General features: G+C 42.6%; 1 protein-coding gene across 1 annotated transcript in view; it reads right to left on the bottom strand.

The window, feature by feature from the left end:
- The window catches only part of ZFTRAF1 (zinc finger TRAF-type containing 1), a 48,565-nt gene that overhangs the window by 7,560 nt on the left and 19,477 nt on the right, over positions 1–21,528 (bottom strand). Inside the window, exons 2-3 of the mRNA XM_069096990.1 lie at positions 6,101–6,339; positions 2,386–2,597 (exon numbers count right to left, since the gene is read on the bottom strand). Coding sequence (XP_068953091.1) covers positions 2,386–2,597; positions 6,101–6,339 — 451 coding nt within the window. The remainder of the gene's footprint in view (positions 1–2,385; positions 2,598–6,100; positions 6,340–21,528) is intronic.

The raw sequence follows: 21,528 nt of genomic DNA, 5'->3' as shown, positions 1-21,528 counted from the left end.
TACACAGCCGTCAACAAGGTAAGGCACAGACTTGGCATCGCCGCAGAGCAAACCAGAGGGCAGGGCAAGGGAAATACAGACTGTCCGTTTTCAGCAGGGTACAGAGAATGCCAGATGAGATACATGTATAGATTATGTATAAAGAAAACAATACATTGGGTTGAGCTGCTCTGGGCACAGATTTGCAAAGAGGCTAGTAAATCAAATACAACTAACCAAACCTTTCCAGACATAGTCCTCTTGGCTCAGTCCAGGAAACCCTTAGCCAGCCAGGTCCACCAGAGGGCATAGCCAATGTTCTCAAGCTATCACCCTGGATCAATCAGGTAGTTTCCATGTGTTAAATCTTTGCTTTACAAACCAAGAAATCCCAAAGCACAGCTACATATACAGCCTTATTGTGCAATTCATACAGAGGTACATATTTTCCAACATTTTCTATGAGAGAGAATTGAGCAAGCACAACATATCTGTGTAGTAAGGTTGACCAGTTATTTCAAGCTACACACAATTTATGGTATTAGCCTAGGATCAACATCATCATTTTCCTGGAATTAATCGTAACCCAATTGCTTCTCTGGCATCTTTCTGATCACAAACTGTATACCTCCATAGGGGGCAGGAGAGCGGTCCTAATCTGGCCTCCAGCTCCACAGACTGCATAGGATATGGTTAACAGCCCTGGCTCATTCCCACCCCTCAACTCCCCAAAGATGGCTAGTGATGGAGAACATGGTCCTTAACTGGAGATTCCACCACAGAGCATAGCCCAAGCCAGCCCCCAGCATCTTGGGAAACAAGTCTCTTCTCTCAAGTGCATCCCTGCACCTGGTACCAAGACAAGGACTCCTGTGTGAAGCCAAGGCTTAGGATTCCCACAATGCCCCCGGCATGTTCAGACCCCATGTAGTATGGCATTGCTGCCTGTTAAAGTCCCATGCTTAGGCCAAAGATCCAACGAGATCCAGCCAGCTAGTATTTAACAGCTCTGTCTGTTACCGTTCTGTCTCAGCAGCACCTAGGACAGATGAACTGTGTTTTCACAGCTAAGTCTGGTGTCTGAATCTTCTAAAAGGGAGACATTTTTTGACAGCTTTATACAATGCATTGCTGATTAATTGCCCGAGAACAAGGATGCCCTGCTGTTCTTCTCCGGAGGGCAAAAGACTTCAGGGCCCACAAGGAACTTCTCAGCTCATCCCCAAGGGTCAGTGATTTCTGAGTAACAAAAAATTAAGTGTCCTATCCCATCTCAACTCAGACCCACACCCATACATTTTTTAGTTCAGATCCACATTATCTAACCTAATACACTGACCACAGACATATATACAAGAGTTGTGAAAGACTATCAGTGAGACAGGCAACAGTCAACTTACCTGGGTCAACAACACATCCTTGTCTGTCCAAGATAAGGCATATGGGGTAATGCTGTTTGCTGATTCCTTTTAATCACTCCTCCCCAATCCTCCCCCATCACCCCACACCCCAAGGCTTTTGCCCCTTAATTCTCTGCCCTTGGGGTTAATCAAAATTTAAGCCAGAGTTCCTAGGTACCTAAGGAAGGAGAGAACGGGCGGGCCCAAAGTTGGGCTAACCTGAAGATGAACTTTGCTATGGTTCCTCCCTAACCTTTCAACACCAGGGAGAAAACTCACATGAGATGAATTTGGAAGAGACCTATCACATACTTCCCCCTCCCAGGGCCAGGTCGCAGCAAGGAGAGGACTTGTAATACCCACTTAGGTCAGGGAATTCTCTTGAAGCACAGGATCCTAGCCAGGAAGGCAGACAAGGAGTGTCTGTCAATAAGCACACTGTCAGATGTCACTTTGACTTTCAAGAAGACAAAAAGGGTCATAGCAACAGTTTCCTGGATTTCAGATTCTAAGTTCTCTCTGGTCTTATGTACTCTGCAAGTGGTTTCATCTATTATCTTACCTCCATCCAACAAGGGAATGACCACACTACATCACAGCTCAGCCCAGCCCAACATATATAAATCCTGTTCTCCAAGGAGCCTGAGCAGCTCCAGCATTTTCTGTCACTCTGAACATAGTTATGTCCCTATTCACCCCTCCTCCCCTAACATGCCATTCTATCCAATGCTTCTAGACTATCCCTCTCTCTCTCTCTATATATATATATATATATATATATATCCCTCTATATATTCTTCATTGAGAAGGAATACATACAGCTGAACTATGTTCCTATGTCAGAATGGACTACAAGTACACACAAAGTACAATGACTAGAGACAGTCACTGTGCAGCTTTTTATGAAAAGAGGGGCCATGGGTTAAATATATGACAAAATATACTTAAGGAAATGTTCAGAGGAAGAGGAGTTCCCAGGGCCCCTCACAGCCTCTCAGATGATTACCTGTATAGCCGATCTTCTCAAAGCTGAGCAGGCTGAAGATGCTGTTATATAGCTGCATCTCTTTCTTGTGGGTTTGGTCCATTTCATCCAAAATCTCCATTAGCTCATTGCCAGTCTTGGTGGGATGTGTGCACTCTGCTTCATGCACAGTCAGCTCGTGGAAGGGGCCCTGCCACGGGCAACCGATGCGTTTGTATTTGCACTGCGTGACCCTGCCAGAAAGATGACACACATGCATATGTGCATCACTGGAGATTCTGGACATTAAGCATGCACATAGAGGGCATAACCAAAGATCTTGTAGGCCCTAGGGCAGAGTGCAGGACCCTATCCTACCCTAACAATGTCACTTGGGACCCATGGGCATGAACCATGAAGAATCCTGAACTTGTGCTACCCTAGGCGAGTCAGCACCAGCCTCAAGTCAACATAAAGCCCTAGATTCATAATACACACAAATGATGCCCTGTTCTTCCTATATCCTTCCACTTTCAGGCACTATTACAGCATTACACAAGCAAAATATGCTAGTACTACTTCACTTTTGTACTCCAGAATGTAATGAAGACTGTTCTGGTTAAGAAAAACTATCTACCACTATTTGAAATCTCAAGCTCAATTCAATTCTTATTTAAGTCCTACTATGTGCATACAGCCCTATGCCTCCCAATCAGTGTTCCCAGTAAAACAGTACTTGAAGGCAATGAGGAGTTTTGTTTTGATGATGAACTTGGCCAAGAGGTGCCAGAAGCCTTTTAACTGGGCAGTCAATGCCCTCATCTAGGAAACTCCTGGTATTGCAAACCCTAAATGATCTCTAACCCTGGCTAGGGCTGGGGCCATGGCCCTCTTTTCTACAGGAAAATTTGACAGACCACCCCATACTAACAGGCTTTAAACTAAGGTCCTGGAACTGTTAAATTTGATCAGGAAAGGGGGAAGGAAGGAAGCATGGGAAGAGACCAAACTAGATCATCAAGACCATGAGCCCTACACAATGAAATTAAGCCTCTCTCCTCTCCAAGGTATTTCAGGCTCAGAAGGACCCTGACCTGAATCTACAGGTCAGGACTGTCTCAGGAAAGATCCATATCCCTAAGGCTGAATAGGAATCACACTGGTTTGGGGAAGGGATAAGAATGGGTAGGGCAGCAAACGAGAAGCATTTTCATAGCCAGTAGGGCACTCATGATTTCCCAAATCCTATGTCAGCTATACCGTTGAAAAGAGACCAAGAGGCCAAACAGGACAAATGGGTTGGCCTTGAAAATAGGCTTTTTTTAATGCGTGATTTCCAAGAACACTTCAGCCAAGGCCCACAAAAGTATTTTCTTGACTTCTTATCTAGGAAAGGTAATAACTGAGTTTGTGACAAGCTAACTGTCTATCCCAAAACCAGTGTATAGTCAGTCACGACCTGACTATAGGATTATTACTATTTTGCAGCAGGGGATCAGCAATAGCCACCCCAGAATCAGAATCTCATCTAATCAAAAGCCTAGATTTCTTGCCAGCTCCAGGACCCCCTAACTCCTATGAAACTCTCTTTTCCCAGCCCACCAAATGCCTGGGTTTGATTCACAAGTGGAGCCTTTGGGTGACTTCCCTATTGGGAGTCTTTTTCCTCCAAGGGAAAAGATAAGACTGGAGACCCAGGCAGGATGTATCAAGAGTACAGAAGGACACCCAGAGGATAATTTAGTAACTGAAAACTAAAACTTAGTCTAATGATCAAAAATGCTTGCTTAACAGAGGTCAGACACAGTAGAATCAAAGAAATGGGGAGATGAAACAATACTTATTTCAGCTATGACACAAGAAAGGGCTGGGACAAGTATAGCTATAAAACTGTTCTACCAAGCTCTGAATTGGGTCACTTTCACAACCTTCACTCTGAAGGTGTGATTTAGTATTTCTAGCCAGTCACCCCTCAGAAGGTTCACTGAGTCATAAACCTTCTTCTGGAGTTTCTAAATTCCTTTGGAAGGCCCAAGCTGCAACAATTTTTGTTTTGCTTCTAGGCCTTAAACTTTGATTAAAGAATTAGAGATCTGGCTACAGGCTACAGGCCCCAGGCCTATCTCATCCCCAGTGCAGGATCCAAGGATGTTGGCTTGTAATTGCTTCCACAGAAATATCACCTTGCTCCTTTCAGAAAGGTCATTCTGGGACCATTAAGCCAGAAGGTCATGGAGAGAGCAAGGAATTAAAATCACTCACATTTTTCACCAACATGGAGATAACCCAGCTCTCTCCCTACCCTTCTCTTTTTACCTAATGCTAACGATGGCACAATGGCTCCAGGGAAGCCAGGCTGATTTCCAGCAGAGAAGACCCTAGGTTGAGACCAAAACCCTGAAAAGAGGACACTGTTTCTGTCCATCCACATAACCCTCTCAGGATATCTCAAACTCCTCCCTCACCCAGGGAAGCAAAAACAAAAACATACACACAGGAAACACCAAAGTACTCTAGGAACTGGGGGAACCAAGGCCAAATATCTCAAAGCAGCCAGAATTCAAGAAGGATGCATGTCAGCGGGAATCCAGCAAGATTTGTGTTATGCCACTTGGGCATAACAGTGCAGTAGCCTCCTCTTCTCCATTCATACTGGGAGACTGGCTTGGCTAATAATGGACGAGCGGCACATGATCTTAAGTCTCTCTTTCTACTCAGTCTCTAGCATCATACCCTAAAGAACACTACAGGAACTTGAGCCAACCTTCAGGTACTAAGCCAATGGCACTTACTCCAGGATACATGGATTCCATTTTTTCTGACGAGACAAGAATTCGGTGCTATTACACTGAGGTCCCCCAACTAGCACCCACTCAGAAAAAGTACCCTCATGAGTGCAAGAATGAATGTAGGAAGATCAGGGTTCATGTCTCCCAAAGGATTACATAAATCATGGTGAAGAATTTTGGGCAGATCTGGGTCTTACGGGAATGCTTTGCTTGGTTAAATAAGGCCTGGTCTAGTACTCCAGGGAAGACAATGCTAATGAGGAGTCTTATGTGAAGAAGTCTCTCTCCAATTCCAGATATAAAAGGCAATTCTCAATATCTCAAACTCAATGCCAACCCTCCCACTTGGGAAGGCAACCTAATCAATGGCTGGGCTCCAGAAGTGACTCAATTAACAAACTCTTGGCTGTCAGGGTCCAGGACTTTAGTTCCCTCATCACTGCTATAAGGCCAACTACCAGACTTCAGAGCCACACTTGTTCAAACAGCATCACCTATCCTAAATAAAAACCAAGAAAATCTAGTAACACTAAGTAGAGATCAAGTTAGACTCCCTAAGAGAACAATAGGGCCTAAGTCCAAGGGTGAGAAGCCTGCCCTATGAGGCTCTTTCCTGGAGATATGAGAGAAAAGAAACAAAGGCCTGCATCCTAGCTTTGACAAGGTGCCCAGTCAACATTGCCAGAGTTGACCACTGCAGAGGAACAACAAATATAATTCTAATACCTCAAGGTTACAAAGTCTTTCCTTAGAACAGCTCTGAGAAGTGGAGTATGTGAGTTCATCTCCACTTTATAGGTAAAAAGACTGAGGATCTGAAGTACAGTGACTTTCCCAAGGTCAGACAACTAATAAGTGGCAAAGGTAGGGAACTGAGAGCGCCCATCTCCAATAGGGCTGTGACTTCCTTCGAAGGGGGAGGAAGGTAGGAAGGGAGGGGCGGAGAGCAGCCACTGGGGGCGCTTTACCTGTCCTGGCACTCCTCTTTCTGATGCCTCTCCAGGAGGGAGCGGGGGAACTGGCGCATGCAGAAGCCGCACTCTGACGGCAGCTCACTCACTGCTTTTTCCACAGCCAGGTTTCGGCAGCAGAGGCTCTTACTGATCTCACAACGACAATTGGGGCATGTGGCCTGTTCCTCCTTCAGCCGGGCATCTGCTAGTAGGTGGATAAAACAGCCAGCGCACATCAAGTGACCATTAGTACACTGTGAAGAAGGAAAGGGAAATGGAGCTTCATAGACCTGGTGGGTACCCATACACAAATGCATGCGCGCAGGCGCTTCCAACTCCTCCCACGAGGCCCCAATGTGCGCAGAGGAACCAACACAGTACAAAATCAGCATCATGGTCTGATCCAGGCTGGTGTGGGCTCAGAGGGCGCTACTGTGGATAGGGCAATCTTCAAAGACAGGTACAAAATGACTGTCTTCGCTCAGTAAAGTGGCTCCAGAGGATGTTTACTTCCTCTTAGGCTATCTGCCAGCAATTAAGGAAGCAATCATCAGGGAAAAGGCCTTGGTTCCCAGGAATAAATGGGTAGGCTTTAGGAGATTGGCGTGGCTTCTTTATCAATTTTCTCCAAACAAAAACAGTATCATTCTTTAGCAAAGAAAGCAAAGAGATTTCTTTAACCATTGGGTACTTCTGAACTTGATTCCCTTGTTAGAATGTAAACTCCTTGATAGGGATTGTTTCAGTCTATTTGTATTTGTGTCTGCTATATGTCAGGCACCTAGCACACAGTTCCTGACATATAGCAGACACTTAATTAATACTTGTTGATTCCTTATGAATAGAGAATTTTCCACCCAAAATTATGCCGACTACCTGGGAAATAGAACAGAGGTTGAAATAAAAACTTCACACAAGCTGCTACACTTCTGGGAGTCTTCCAAAGTGTACATACTGGCTAAGCTTTACACCAAAGGTAGACCATTTCCTCACAAGGACCCCCATCCTTTTGCCACCTGGTCCCTCAAGAGAGAAGTTCTAACTATACCATTCTTGAGGAAGATCCCCTCAAACAAGACCAACAAATCTACTAACCCACCTTGGGTCAAATGACAGAATTTGAGAGGCAGAAGGGACATAGGAGGTGAAGTAGTCTAACTAATAACTGAAAAAAATATCCTCTTTACAACATAACCAACAAACAATGATCCAGCCTTTGCTTTAGGGTAAAGGGGAACCTACCACCCCTAAAACAGCCTCTTCTACTTTGGGAAAGTTCCAAACATTAGGAAGTTTGTCCTTATGTCAAAATTCAAAGTCTGCTTCTTTGTAACTTCTATCTATTGCTACTATTTCTGTCCTCTGGAGTCCCATAATAGAAACATAACCCATTTCCCCCATGAGAGGTCTTTGAAAACCTAAAGACAATTACTGTCACTTGAGTCTATTCTTCTCCAAATTAAGCATCTCCAGTTTCTTCAACTGATCCTCATATAATACTCACTAGCTGTAGGCAAGTAACTTAGTCTCTCAGTGTCTCAATTTCCTTACCTATAAAATGGGCATGCCCATACCACCCAGTTCACAGGGTAGTTGTGAGGAAAATTCTTTGGAAACTTAAGAATTACTAAATAGATGTGAGTTATTATTATCAAACAACAGAATACAACGTCCCTGAAGATAAAGTAAAGAAGACAACTTCAGAAGGAAACAGTAGTCAGCAGTGTTAAGTACTTCAGTGGTAAAGGGAGTCTTATATTCAGTGGTCATGTCATTCGTGACTTCTAAGAAAACAATTCCAAAAGAGCAACTGGAACAGAAACATGATGCCAAGTTGTGAAGTACATGGTATTCTATTCCTGGGCTAGATTATACTATAGGTACTGTACAGGATCTGAATTGGGTCTTTTACTAATGAAAGGGCATTTTGTGATAGTTTTATAAAAAGACAACTCATAACACATGAAAGGCATTTCACTAAACTTCAGATAAATGTATATATGAGTTAAACAATGAAGACCAAAACAAAGGCAACCAAAGTTTGGCTACCAAGTCTGCATTCCTAGGTGCAATTCACATAGAAGAATTTTAGTTTCTTTCTCCAACAACGTTTCTACTTCCATTCCTCCTTCTCCTTCTGTCTCCCCAACAACAGGTATCATATGGAAAGAAGGATCTCCAAGATCCCTTCAACTCGACAGGAATAGACAAGAATAGCCTGGTTCTCTGGGGTCCATAGTTAATCCAAAGGCTCCAGTTTCCTCAGCAGGAAAAGCTGACTGGCCTGATAACTTCTCTCCTGAGCAACTTTCTACTGCCTCATTATTATCCAGAAAACTTGTTAGGCAGCCAAGGAAACCTGAAATGGTTCAGTGACCGCTAACAGGTGGGAAATAGCAAGAGTCAGCTAAGGGGCAGCTACAATTCAAATTAATCTGACTTTTAAAGCCCAAATGACTACAGAGATTTTATTTTGTTTTTATTTTATGTAGTATAATGATCCCTTTAACTGTGGTAGGTTCACTCACATTCCTACCCCTGCAAACCCTCTCCCCCCAAAAAACGCCAAACAAAAACAAAAAACCAGTCCTGCTTTGTGAACAACCAAAAACAAATCCCTTCTAACATAAGGTTCCTCCTAGAGCAGGCCTGCATGGAAAAGTATCACTGGGTCAGAGGACGGCAGTAAAAGAACTCCCCATCAAAAGTTACACAGTCCTAATAAAACAAACAGAACTAAACACCTTTGAAAGTGAGAGGCCCCTGGCTAGAGAATGGAAAGGTACCTGAGATCTGGCCCAGGTAAGCAGGCTATCAATACTTTCACCTTTCTTTTTGCATTTGGCACTTTGACAGATCCACCTAACTACACAGGTTTCTACTTCTCTTGCAGAAAACTTCCCCTGGGTTCTGGGGTATTCTCTTTGCCCCCATCTTGAATTATGTATCTGCAAATATAACCATTCTGCCCCCTCCCTGTCCTCATTTCTTAAAAGAGCCTTTTGTTAGCTCACAAGAAACACTAGGAAAACAAGTATGTCAGTGAAAAATGCTTCAAAGTTCCTTATGTTACTTATCTGTGTAATAGATATATAGTGTTAATGGTAGATAAGAATAATGCAGAAGTGGTGGGGGCCTCCACACAAGGTTCAGAGACTATGTAGTTAAGGCCAAAAAGGCCTGAGAGGTGCCTAGGTTACCACAGGTCAAGGCAGATGGTACAGTGTGTTCTCTGGTGTAAATCTCCACCCACTAAACTGGAGGGCAATGGTATTATACCCTTATGCACTACGATCTATAAGAGCGATAGAACAGGAAACCCGTTATAGGGAAGAAGGTGGTAAAAACATTAGTATACTGGTAAAGGACTCCCCTTCCCAGATTTCTGCTTGACTTGAAAATCTTTCTTGTTATCAATTTGAGCTGATTTGAAAATACTATCACAAATATCTCCAAAGTGTTTTTGAATTCCAGGGAGAATCATTACCTTTGGACCTTCCAGTGAAGTAGTATATATTTGCTTTCCACCCAGATTTGCTACTAATATTAACCATACAACAAAAATTACTGGCTGCTAGTTTTTATGTAAATAGGTATGAAAACAAATGAAATTATAGGGCACACAGGAAGTGGTAAAGCTCATGTATTTGTGTAATCATTCTTTATGCCTGCCAAACTGATATTCCTAAAGCACAATATGTGCCAAACCACTCCTGTTCAAGAAGTTGCAGGGACTCCCAAGTGCTTTTAGGATAAAATGCAAACCCCTCTGTTTGAAATTTAAAGCCCTTCACTGTCTGGTTTCAGTCTATCTTTCTAGGCTGGTTATTATGTTAACATCCCTTACTCATGCTAAGCTCCAGAAAAATTGGCCTATTTATTCCCTATAACTAATATTCCATCTCTCATGTGAGATACTCTCCTTTCTTACCTCTGCCTATTGGAACTCCTCAAATACCACTTCCTTCAAAAGACCTTTTCTGATTCCTCAATTTGTTATCCCTCCCTCCTACACCCAGTTACAGTTTATTCTTGTATAAAACTTACATTTACTTATTTACGTTGCAACAGCCTTACAGAAAGTAAGCTCCTTGAGGGCAGGATCTGTATTTGTACCCATAGTACACAACACAGTGCTCTGTACACAGCAGACAATGAATGCATGTTATTATAGATGCTACCAGAGAATCTTGCTTTTCATAAAGGAAGGGTGTTGAATTACTAGACCCGGTCTCTTTGAATGTTTGAGACTCATATCTATAAGAACTTAAAAAGGATTGTGTGTTACATTTCATGGATTTGAACAGCCTGTGCCTTCTGGAGTCTGAATTCCACTCTGAACCTTGGTAATAGTATCTGTACTTCCTCAGACTAGTCTATCTTCGATCTGTAAAGGGGCTTGGTGAAGAAGTGAATGAATTGCTCTGGTCCCTTTGCTAACCTTTCTTGATTCTCATCTGTGTAGCTCTCATTACTTCCCAGCTCTATCCAAAGCAGGGCCATCCTTGGACCTGTTGCTCTCTGGGGCTCTGGCCAGCCACAGGCCAAGACAAGAAGCTCCTGGAATCTTAGCTGGAAAAGAACTTACAACCCATCTAGATTCTTATTCCACAACTGGCAATTGTAGCTTCAATTCAGCTACTACCTACCAGGTACTGGCTCTGAGCAGCAGAGATACAAAACCAAAAATGAAACCACCCCTGCCCCTAAGAAGGTTTGCGGAACCTGCTTGGGCTACATGACCCTGGGCTAGTCAGTTACTTATACTCTCAGTGAGGGCTCAAGACAGCTGCAGATCTGTACTGGCAGAAGGAGGCCCTCACCAGCAACACTCCCCAAGATTACATCACTGGTCAGCTTTCCCAAGCCTTGCTCCAATCCCCATGTATAAAAGGTGAGGCCAAAATAATCCTTATGCTGAACAAGCTTACTTTTTATTGGAGAAGTGACTGAATGTGGTGGGGAGCGGTGCTGTAAAGCAGAGCTGATGAGGTTCTGGATCTAGGGGACTGGAAAAATGGTGGTGACCTTAACAGAAATAGGGAAGTTGGGGAGAAGGTAAGAAGTTGTTTTGGACATTTTGAATTTGAGATGCCTAGAGGACAATCCAAGTAGAGATCAATCAATCAATAAACATTTATTAAGCAAGTAAGCTATTGAAGAAGTCACTGGAGCTATAGTACTGGAGCTCAGGATAAAGTTAAGGGTTGGGATTTGGGAGTCGTCAGTATACAGATGACAGCTGAGTCCATAAGAGCTGATGACTGAGAATGATAGCTGAATCTAGAGGAGTTGATGAGATCACCCAGAGGGTTTCAAAAAGAGCCATGTAGTTCACCCACACATGGGAGCATGATAAAGTTGATAAACCTTAAAAAGGAGATCATAAAGTCCTGACAAGTAGGAAGAGAAAGAAGGAAGAAAACAAGCCTTTATTAGGCACCTACTATGTGTCAGGTATTGGGCTAAAGCTTTGCAAATATTATCTCATTTGACCCTCACAATCACCCTGGAAGGCAGGTGCTGTTATTACACCCGTTTTACAGTTGACTTACCCAGGGTCACATGGCTTGTGTCTATTGCCATACTGAAACTCAAAGCTCATTAGTAATCTTGGAGAGAGTGGTTAAGTGTTGGGGAATCATAAGTCAAATTAGAAGTAGGTAAGAAATTGAAGGCAAATGAATACTGACAGCTTTTTCTAGAAGCTTGGTTGTGAAAGGAGAGAAACAGGAGGATAGCTTGAAGGGAGGGTAAAGTCAAGTGAAGGTTGTTTCATTTAAAGATGGGGAAGATCTGAAAATATCTATAGGTAGCAAGTAATGCAGTGCAAAAGAAGAGAGTGAAAATTAGGAAGAAAGAAGCAAGTTCCTGTAGGGGATAGAAACAAAATGGCAAGCACAGGGCATTGCCAGGAAACTGGAACACCTTATCTGAGCCTGGAGCAAAGGAAAACACTGGGGCTGCTGCTGAGATTGTTTCAAGTATGGAGATGTAGAAGAAAAGAAGCTCTTGCCAGAAGGCCTTGATTTTTTCCTGTAAAGTATGAGGTAAGGTCCTTTGCTTGGGGGGGGGGGGGATGCGCGGGGGGGGGGGGGGAGGCATGGAGGCATAAAAGACGGTTTGGAACAGCACAGAAATACAGTCCATTAGGGTATAACTATATAGGTATAACTATGCAGATCCAGTTAAGACTGGATAACAAATTTGTAGCAAATCCAGTCAACACAGTTGTGTGATTTTTCCCAGAAGGAGAAAAGGCAAAAAGATGGTAGTAATCTAAGGTTAGAGTCTGGAAAAAGTGATTTTAAAGCGAGTAAGGGTAGTAGCCTGGGAGGGGCAGGAGTGACAGGAAGTTGCCAGAGAATGGGCACAGAGAGATTGAAGAACAAGGGATTTGGGGTCAGATAATAGGGATTTCAGAGTCGTGAGTTGTGGATGTTGAATGCTTGTGAATGATATGGCCATCCCTTGGGGTGGCCAGAGTAAAGTGAAAATACCGATCATCAGAAGCTGAGGAGGGATAAACAGGGAAGGAAGCAAGAACATTTAAGGGGACAACATGGAAGTTACAGTCACCAAGCATAAAGGTGGGGTTTGAGGGATAAGAAAAAATCCGGAGCAAAGTACAGAACTGTGAGAAAGAAGGGGAAGGGAGAAGAAAACAAGATTTATTAAGTGCTTACCATGTACCAGGCACCATGCTAAGCACTCCATAAATATCTCATCTGGGAAAGATGGGAGAATGACATGTGGGACCCAACAGATAAGAGACTGGGAAAGATGACATTTAGATTAAATGAACCTCAAAGAAGAGGTAAATGAATAAAAGTGCTAGGGAGAGATCCTGAAGGGCTTGGAAGTGTGTAAGGAGCAAAAATGCCTAATTTCCCTCTTGGCTCCATGTGTGTAAGAATGGGGAATGAGAACATACTGTGTCCAGGGGGAAAGCTAGACTTCTGTGACTGCAAGGAGACAGACAGGATAAGAGAGTAAGAGTTCTACTATGAGGGGTAGTTTAGTAACATGAAAAGGAAATTACTCATGCTCTGCAATCATTTCTGTTATAACTGAAGTTTTTTAAAATATGACTGCCTTTACTGAGAGTAATAATTAAATCAACATAACTTCTTGTTTATTTAAGTACTGAATTATGCTTTTGCTTAAAAGTTTTGTTCCCATGGTGTACAGGACCTCGTACACCCTCTTCCCTGGCTTTCCATGACACATGCAAGCAAAGTGCAAGGCTCATCTACAGAGCTCAGATAGCCTTCTCCACAAAAATCCTCTCCAACATGTGAACAATACATGAAAATAAACAAAGCCTCAGTAGAAGAAAAATATCAAAGACAAACTAATAAATTAATGTCTATAAACCATGACATAGTTGATCGACCTGCAAAGTAATGTTAAAGATAGCTTATACAGAAAGAGTATAAACGAAATACTACTAGTTCCTAAATTATCGAGCCCTTGCACAAATCTAACACCCAGAATCTAAAGAAATTTACTTCTACTGTACATGCCTCATGTGGGTCTGCCTTTCCTGACCTAGATTTTAAATTATCTTCCCTTGGTCAACCCAGTGTCCTAGCTGCACCTATTCCACAGCACTGAAGGTATGTATAAACATCAAGCCCATTATACATGATGAGCTCAAGTGGAGTCTGACTATCTCTTAGCTGTCCAAACACCATGCCCCAGATCTGAGTATACCATCCTGTAATTCCCATTAGTCCCCAACTAATTGCACACTTCATAATTCCTTCCTTTCCCATTAAAAGAAATGAGCAATTCAGAGTTTTGTCCCCTGTTTTCAGATCTGATGCAATGAAGCCTGGGGGCTTGAAAAAACACATTAAGCCTAGTTTCCCCCAATTCTATGGAGCTCAACACTACCCATTTTATAATAAACCTATTCAGGGTTCTGGAGATGTGATTTATAAGAACCCCACTAAAAGAATGCTCAAAACCAAAGCAAATACAAACTACTCACAGATGTACAAATATGAAACACTCAAGGTCATTATTGGAAAGGATCTAAAAAAAGGTGCCATGTATTTTGGCAGTCATACCAGACCAATGCATACTTAACCACTTAAATGTGAAGCCAAGGAGACTTCCTCACCTTCTTATGGAGTTCACAACAGAAGTGAAAATAAGACTGAACAGCTTGGGTCTCTTTCTGCCTTTTGTTAGTTTCCCCAGCAGAAGGCAAAAAACTTTGGGGGGAGGGGGGGGCGAGCCAAGATGGCGGAGTAGAAGCACGGCCCTCCCACGGCTCCGGCTTCCACCCTCCCCAATCCATGTAAAAAGAGGACTCTAAACAAACTTTGGAGCTGCGGAACCCACAAAATGACACAGAGAAGCTAACCTCCCGCTGAGAACAGCCCGGCAGGCCGGCAGGAATCGGCCAGCCCATTGCTCTGGGAGCCGAGTCCAGCACCACACCCGAGGCTTTAGCCCCAGGGCGGGCCTGACCAGCCGCCTGCCAGAGCGACTCCAGATCAGCAGCAGCTGTGGCCGTTTCCAGATTTATCAATACATAGATGCGAAGGACAAGGTGAGAGGCCAGTGCAGTCTGGACTTTGGGACCCAGTAAGTGGGAGTGCGTGGCTTTTACCCCCGGGGCGAGAAACCACTGAGACACCGACACAGCCTGCCAGCGCCACGTGGAGGCTTCAGCTCCTGGCCTGCAGAGTGTAGGGGGACCAACCAAGCACCAGTCTGAGGGGTAATCGCTCTTGCTTTAACCTGCTTGGATCTGGATTGCAGTCTAGGGTGGAGGTCCTGGGGTGTGTGTCCAGCTTGCCAGAGCGTGTGGAGACCTCAGAGAGGGCACCCATCTAATACCTCCGGCAGCTGAGAAAACCCCAGCGTTTGGGACGAAAAATCCCCTGTCTGGTGGCAGAGTCCTACTGTGACAAAAAGCCCAAAAGTCAAATCATTGAGTGGCAAAATGAGCAGGCAAAGGAAACAAAGCAGACAGAAGATTCCAACATTACACTCCTATTTTGGGGATAAGAAGGAGCAAGGCATGGAACAGGAGGAAATCAGTGAAGTCAGAACTCCTGCACCAAAAGCTTCAAAGGAAAATACAAGCTGGTTACAGGCCATAGAGGCCTTAAGAAGCAGATAAGAGAAGTGGAGGAAAAATTGGGAAGAGAAATGAGAACAATGAAAGAAAATTATGAAATGAGAGTCAACAGCCTGACTGAAGAAAATAACACCTTAAAAAACAGACTGACTCAAATGGCAAAGGAGGCTCAAAAAGGCAATGAGGAGAAGAATGCCTTAAAAAGTCGAATTTGCCAGATGGAAAAAGAATCTCAAAAGCTCACTGAGGAGAATCATTGCTTCAGAATTAGATTGGAGCAAATGGAAGCTAATGACTTTATGAGAAATCAAGATGCTGTTAAACATATCCAAACAAATGAAAGAAAAGAAGGCAATGTGAAATATCTCATGGGAAAAACCACTGACCTGGAAAATAGATCCAGGAGAGATAATTTAAAAATTATTGGACTGCCTGAGAGCCATGACCAAAGTAAGAGCCTGGAAAGCATCCTCCAGGAAGTTCTCAAAGAAAACTGCCCTGATGTTTTAGAACAAGAGGGCAAAATAGAGGTTGAAAGAATCCACCTATCACCTCCTGAAAAAGATCCCAAAAAGAAAACTCCTAGGAATATTATAGCCAGGTTCCAGAATTCCCAGATTAAGGAGAGAATATTACAAGCAGCCAGGAAGAAACAATTTGAATATTGTGGAAACACAATCAGGATAACCCAGGATCTGGCAGCTTCTACACTGAGGGATCAAAGGGCCTGGAATGTGATATTCCGGAGGTCAAGGGAGCTGGGATTAAAACCAAGAGTCACCTACCCAGCAAAACTGAGTATCATGTTTCAGGGGAAAATATGGTCATTCAGTGGAATACAGGACTTTCAAGCATTCTTGCTGAAAAAACCAGAGTTGAATAGAAAATTTGACATTCAGATACAAGAAGCAAGAGAAGCATGAGAAGGTAAATAGGGAAAAGAAATCATAAGGAACTTATCAAAGTTGAACTATTTTTTTTTTTTGAAGCAATCGGGGTTGAGTGGCTTGCTCGGGGTTGCACAGCCAGTTGTTGTTTCTGGGTGTGGTGCTGGGTGTCTGGGCCCGGATTTGATCCGGGTCGTCCCGGCACTGGGGCCGGTGCTCTTGCTTGCTGAGCCACCTGGCCAAAGTTGAACTATTAACATTCCTACATGGAAAAACAATAATTGTAACTTATGAAACTTTTCTCAGTAGTTGAAGGGATTAGAAATATGTGTGTATGTGTGTGTGTGTGTGTGTGTGTGTGTGTGTGTGTATATGTCTTTATATGAGGGTATGTGGGCATATGAATACATATGTGAATGTGTGTATATACATTTACAGGTATACATAGATAGAGGGCACGGGACCAATTTAACAGGAAGGGATGATACTTAAAAGGTGAAATTAAGAGATGAGAGGAATATAATGAGAGGAGACGGGGAGAGACAGAGTGGGGCAGCTATCTCATATAGAAGAGGCAAGGGAAAATGGTTACAATGGAGGGGAAGAATAGGAAGGCAAAAGGGAATGGGTCAACCTTACTCCTATTGAATCTGGCTTGAGGAGGGAGGGAAATACACACTAAATAGGGGATCTCACCCTCCAGGAGAATAGGGGGGGAAAGGGATGTGAGGGGGGATGATGGAAGGGAGGGCAGGCTGGGGGGGAGGGAAGTTGGAAGTACCCACTTTTGAAAAGGGACAGGATCAAAGTAGAGAATAGAACAAGTGGGAGGTGGGATAGGAGGGAGGAAAATATAGTCAGTCTTTTACAATACATCTACTATGTTATTGTTTTGCATTAGCCGCACATGTACAACCTATACTGAACTGCTTGTCTCCCCAGTGGGGGTGGGTGGCAGGGGGGGAAGGGAATGAATCTGGAATTGAAAGTTTTAAAATCAAACATTCAAATATATGTATATATATATGTGTGTATGTATATATATATACTATTATTAATACCATCTTACATGTTATTAAGAAAAAAAGATATACAGGCACTGAGGCATAGAGATCCACTGGAAAAGTTGAAACGGGTATGGGAGAAAATATGGGAGAGAGCAGATTGGAGGTGGGGATATCCTGTGGGACTGCTGTTTTGGGGGGATGGGTGGGGGAAAAACGGGGAGAAAATTTGTAACTCAAAATCTGGCAGAAACGAATGATGTAAATCAGAAGTTAATAAAGCATTTAAAAAATAAAAAAAAAAACAAAAAAAAAACAACTTTGGGGGATAGTTTATTCAACAACACAACCCTTGCCACTGTGCTTGACACTAAGAAAGAATAAAATTTAAATAATCAATGAAGTTCTATGGATAGGACTCCAACTTCATACTCATGCAACCAACCTTAATGGCATGTCTATGTGCTCAGTGTGTGCCAAGGAAGCTACCAAAGGTCTCCTGCCCTCAAGGAGCTGAGTGGCTATGATGAGTCCAGACAAACTTACATCATTAAATCATGATGCAGAATTCAGCAGGTCCTCTAACAGGCCTTTCCAGACTTCTCCAGTTGCTAATGCTAAAAGCACTTTGCATTTATTTTAGGTACTTTCTGTAGTTCCTAATCGATTATCTGCTGTCATCCACTACCAGTCATTCTCCTACCCCAAGCAGAATGTAAACTCCTTGAGGACAGAGGCTACTTTAATTTTTGTCTTTTTTATCCCCTGCATTTAGCACAGTGACAAGGATATGGCAGGCACTTAATGCTTACTAAGTTGAATTTGTATTCTATTCAGAATAGCTCACAACAGAGAAAAATAACAAAGTGGCAGTCTCCTGTGATAATTAGCATTTATACAGTGCTTTAACCTTTGCAAAGAGCTTTACAAATACCATCTCTTTTTATCCTCATACTAATGTCTTGGAGATAGGTTCCATATCTTCTTATGAGGAAACTGAAGGAGGTATACTCAAAATACATTCTCTTCTCTGATACTACCACTCTAGTGCAAGCTCTCATCAACTCATGCCTAGATAATTACAACAGCCTACTGGTGAGTCTGCCTACCTCAAGTCTCTCTCCAATACAATCTCATCCCCCATTTATCTACTGCAGTGATTTTCCTAAAGAGCAGGAAAAACTACACAATAAACTCTTGTGGTTCCCTATTACCTCCTGGATCAAATGCAAAATCCTATTTGGTATTCAAAGCTCTTCATAACCTAGCACCCCCCTGACTTTCCAATCTCCTTACACCCTACTCCCCAACATGTGATTCAGTGTCATTGGTCTCCTTGTTGTTCCACAAACAAAACATTCCATCTCTTGGCTCTGGGCATTTTCTGGCTGTCTCCCATCCCTGGAATGCTCTCCCTTCCTGATTTCCTTTAAGTCCCAACTAAAATCTCATATTTTGCAAAAAGTTTTTGCCAACCCTTCTTAATTCTAATGCCTTTCCCCTACTAATTACTTCCTATTTATAATGTTATGTACCTTTTTAGTAGTTGTTTGCATGCTGAATCCCCCATTAGAATTGTGAGCCCCTTAAGGGCAAGTACTATCTTTTGCTTCTTTTTGTATCTCTGGTTCTTAGTACAGTGCCTGACACACAGCATGTTTTAAAAAAATGTTTATTGATTGATTGAGGTATAGATTAAGTGAGTTGCCCAAGATCACACTATTAGTAATTATGGATTTCATTTAGATATGTAATATGTCCATTCCCCTAATATGGATTTTAAATCATGTCTGATTCTAGCTCCAGGGCTCTATCTACTGTGCCACCATTTCTACTGGGAATTCAGCTATGAAACAGCTTTCCTTATCCAGGATGCAGCAGGATGTTAGAAACTAAAAGGAAAAGAACTCTAAAGCAACCATAATCCCAAATCTACCAATCTTTGTAATTTCTACCTAATGTCCCAACTGTGCCCTCTTTGGGGCACAAGAAACAAAGGAGAACAAAGCACAAGAAACACACAGATTAAGTGCAGAGCAGGTGGGTCTAAATTCCAGATGTTCCACTTAGTAGGTAGAGATCTTGGGAGTAGCTAGCATTACATATTGAGGTCATTCCCAAAATACAGGCATCATTACGATTAGCTCATCTTTAAATACTCGAAATACCTGAGGCCACTTAACTTCTGAGCTTCAGTTTCCTCCTGTAAAATAAAGAGGTTAAACTATACCATCTCCTAAGGCAGTAGCCCAGGCCCTCACTCAGGAGACACAGGTTTTACATATAATCCTAACAAGCTTGTTTAGGTAGATTAAAAGCAACTAATTAGGAAACAGAGGAGGAGGCCTGTATACTAATAGTAGGAAGAAGGGAGAAGTAGTTGATGAAGAAAATCAGAAAACTCTAGTATGTCATATATTTGAGAAAGGCCCAAACACAATTATGGTGCCTAGAATAATGAAACTAAAAGGAGTGAACTCTTTGATGTGCAGAAAATTAAACCAGAAGAGAACCTGATTTTCTCTAGATGGTGAAGGTACTCATGGTGCTGTTGGAAATAAAGAGTTCAGACTGGAGTACTCTGACTGAGAAAAGGCTCACAAACTAGACAGGACTCTGAAATGCCAGAAAAACCACCTAGCTTCTCTGTAGTTCCTGAAAAAAATTATTTTTGCTGCTTCTCACAACTACCACCAAAAAACCTAACGTGTATTATTTGTCAAGAGATCAACAGCTCCAAAAACATGCAAATTGCATCTCTAGGCAGAATGAACATTGCCTCTGGGCACTTTAAAACACACAAACCTCCATTCTTTCCTTCCCTCCCCCCAAACAACCAATCTGCTTTAAAGCTCACCATAGCCAATCATGACAGAGCTTATGGCTCACGTGATTTTATCTCCATGAATGGAGTCTGAGTGTAAAGTAAGTGACCTCACTACTCTAATACTCTGGGAATCTTACTAGGCAGCCTACAGAGCAGCAATAGAAAACAGCACAGCACTCTCCCAGCTCACCTTACATTAGCTCCCCACAGTAGCATCAAAGTTCATTGTAGCTTCAGTTCAGCACTTAAAAGACTCCCACCTCCAAGAGAAATTTCACAGGGCTTTCAGGCACATGTTAGCCATCATTACCACAACCATGTTTCTGCCATTCACTACACACCATGGACAAAGACCGTGACCTGGAGGAGCTGAGGCACTTGGCTTTTGAACTCTTGAGCCAGTGCCTCATCAGTCCAATTTCTACCTCCAGTTCAGGGAGCAATAATCAACTCAATTCCATCACTGCTTTAGGAAGAGGCTGGTCCATATCCTCATTATTTCACATAAAACCCCAGAGTTTTCAGAGACCAAAATATCCTTCCTAATTCACCACTCCCCAACATAAAATTAATCTCCTAGAGGACAGGGATTGTCTTTCTTTGTATTAGCATTCCCAGTGCTTAGCAAAATGCACTTAAATGCTTTTCAAAAGCACTGAACAAAAAAACCCAAAACACTAAATGCTTTTCACTCTCATCCTCCCAGGAGGTGACATCTTTCTCCTCAGAACCTGGAGGTGCCTCCCTCAAAGTTACTTCCACAGAGGATAAGGTGTAACCTTATCCCCTTTAGGGTTTACAAATTCACTTTGCTCCTTTCCCCAGGACCTAAACAATTTCTAGGTCTTAAGGACTTTAAGGAGCCCACTGGGGGGAGAAAGAAAGAAGAGGAAAGGGAGAGAAAGCTGAGGGCCAGAGAAGGCATGCTGCACTGTTTAGGGGTGAGCTATGTGGTGTATATATTTTTCCTTTAGCCTTTAACAATGCCCACCATGTAGAGGAAGGCCCTGTACTTTAAGGCTCATCATACATGAGCCTTGCGCTATGGACATCTACTAAGCATAAGGGAAATCTTGTTCTGGAAACATCTATGTGTAAGGCTCTTTGATCACAGTACTTATGTATAAAAGAGGTTTTGTGAGCTAAGCATCTACCAAAAGTGGAGAGACCCTATGTTCCAAGCATTTGTTATGTACAGCTCCTAGTATTCCAGATAGAACTCTAGCAGGCCAAAGAAAAGGGTTCTGAAATTATTTCTGTTATTCCACTCACCCAGAGGATCTTATAAGACAGTGGTAATACCTTTTCAAGACAGGAATAATTCATTCAATAATTAACTGACATTAAATAATAACACCTAATATTTCTATAATACTTTACAAAGTTCTTACATGCTATCTTAATCCTCATAATCACCCTATGAAATAGGTAGAATTATTATTTCCATTAGTCAGGAAGAGACAAGTTCAGAAATTAAACATATCCGATGACAAAACACCTCAACAAAAATCACAGCATCATTTACCGTGTGTGTGTGTGTGTGTGTGTGTGTGTGTGTGTGAGAGAGAGAGAGAGAGAGAGAGAGAGAGAGAGAGAGAGAGAGAGAGAGAGAGAGAGAGAGAGAGAGA

This window comes from Petaurus breviceps, unplaced genomic scaffold (assembly GCF_028583685.1).
Source record: "Petaurus breviceps papuanus isolate PSGF00001 unplaced genomic scaffold, PetGlider_PUasm1.0 350, whole genome shotgun sequence".
Taxonomy (NCBI): Eukaryota; Metazoa; Chordata; class Mammalia; order Diprotodontia; family Petauridae; genus Petaurus; species Petaurus breviceps.
This window is presented reverse-complemented; position numbering and strand designations above follow the sequence as displayed.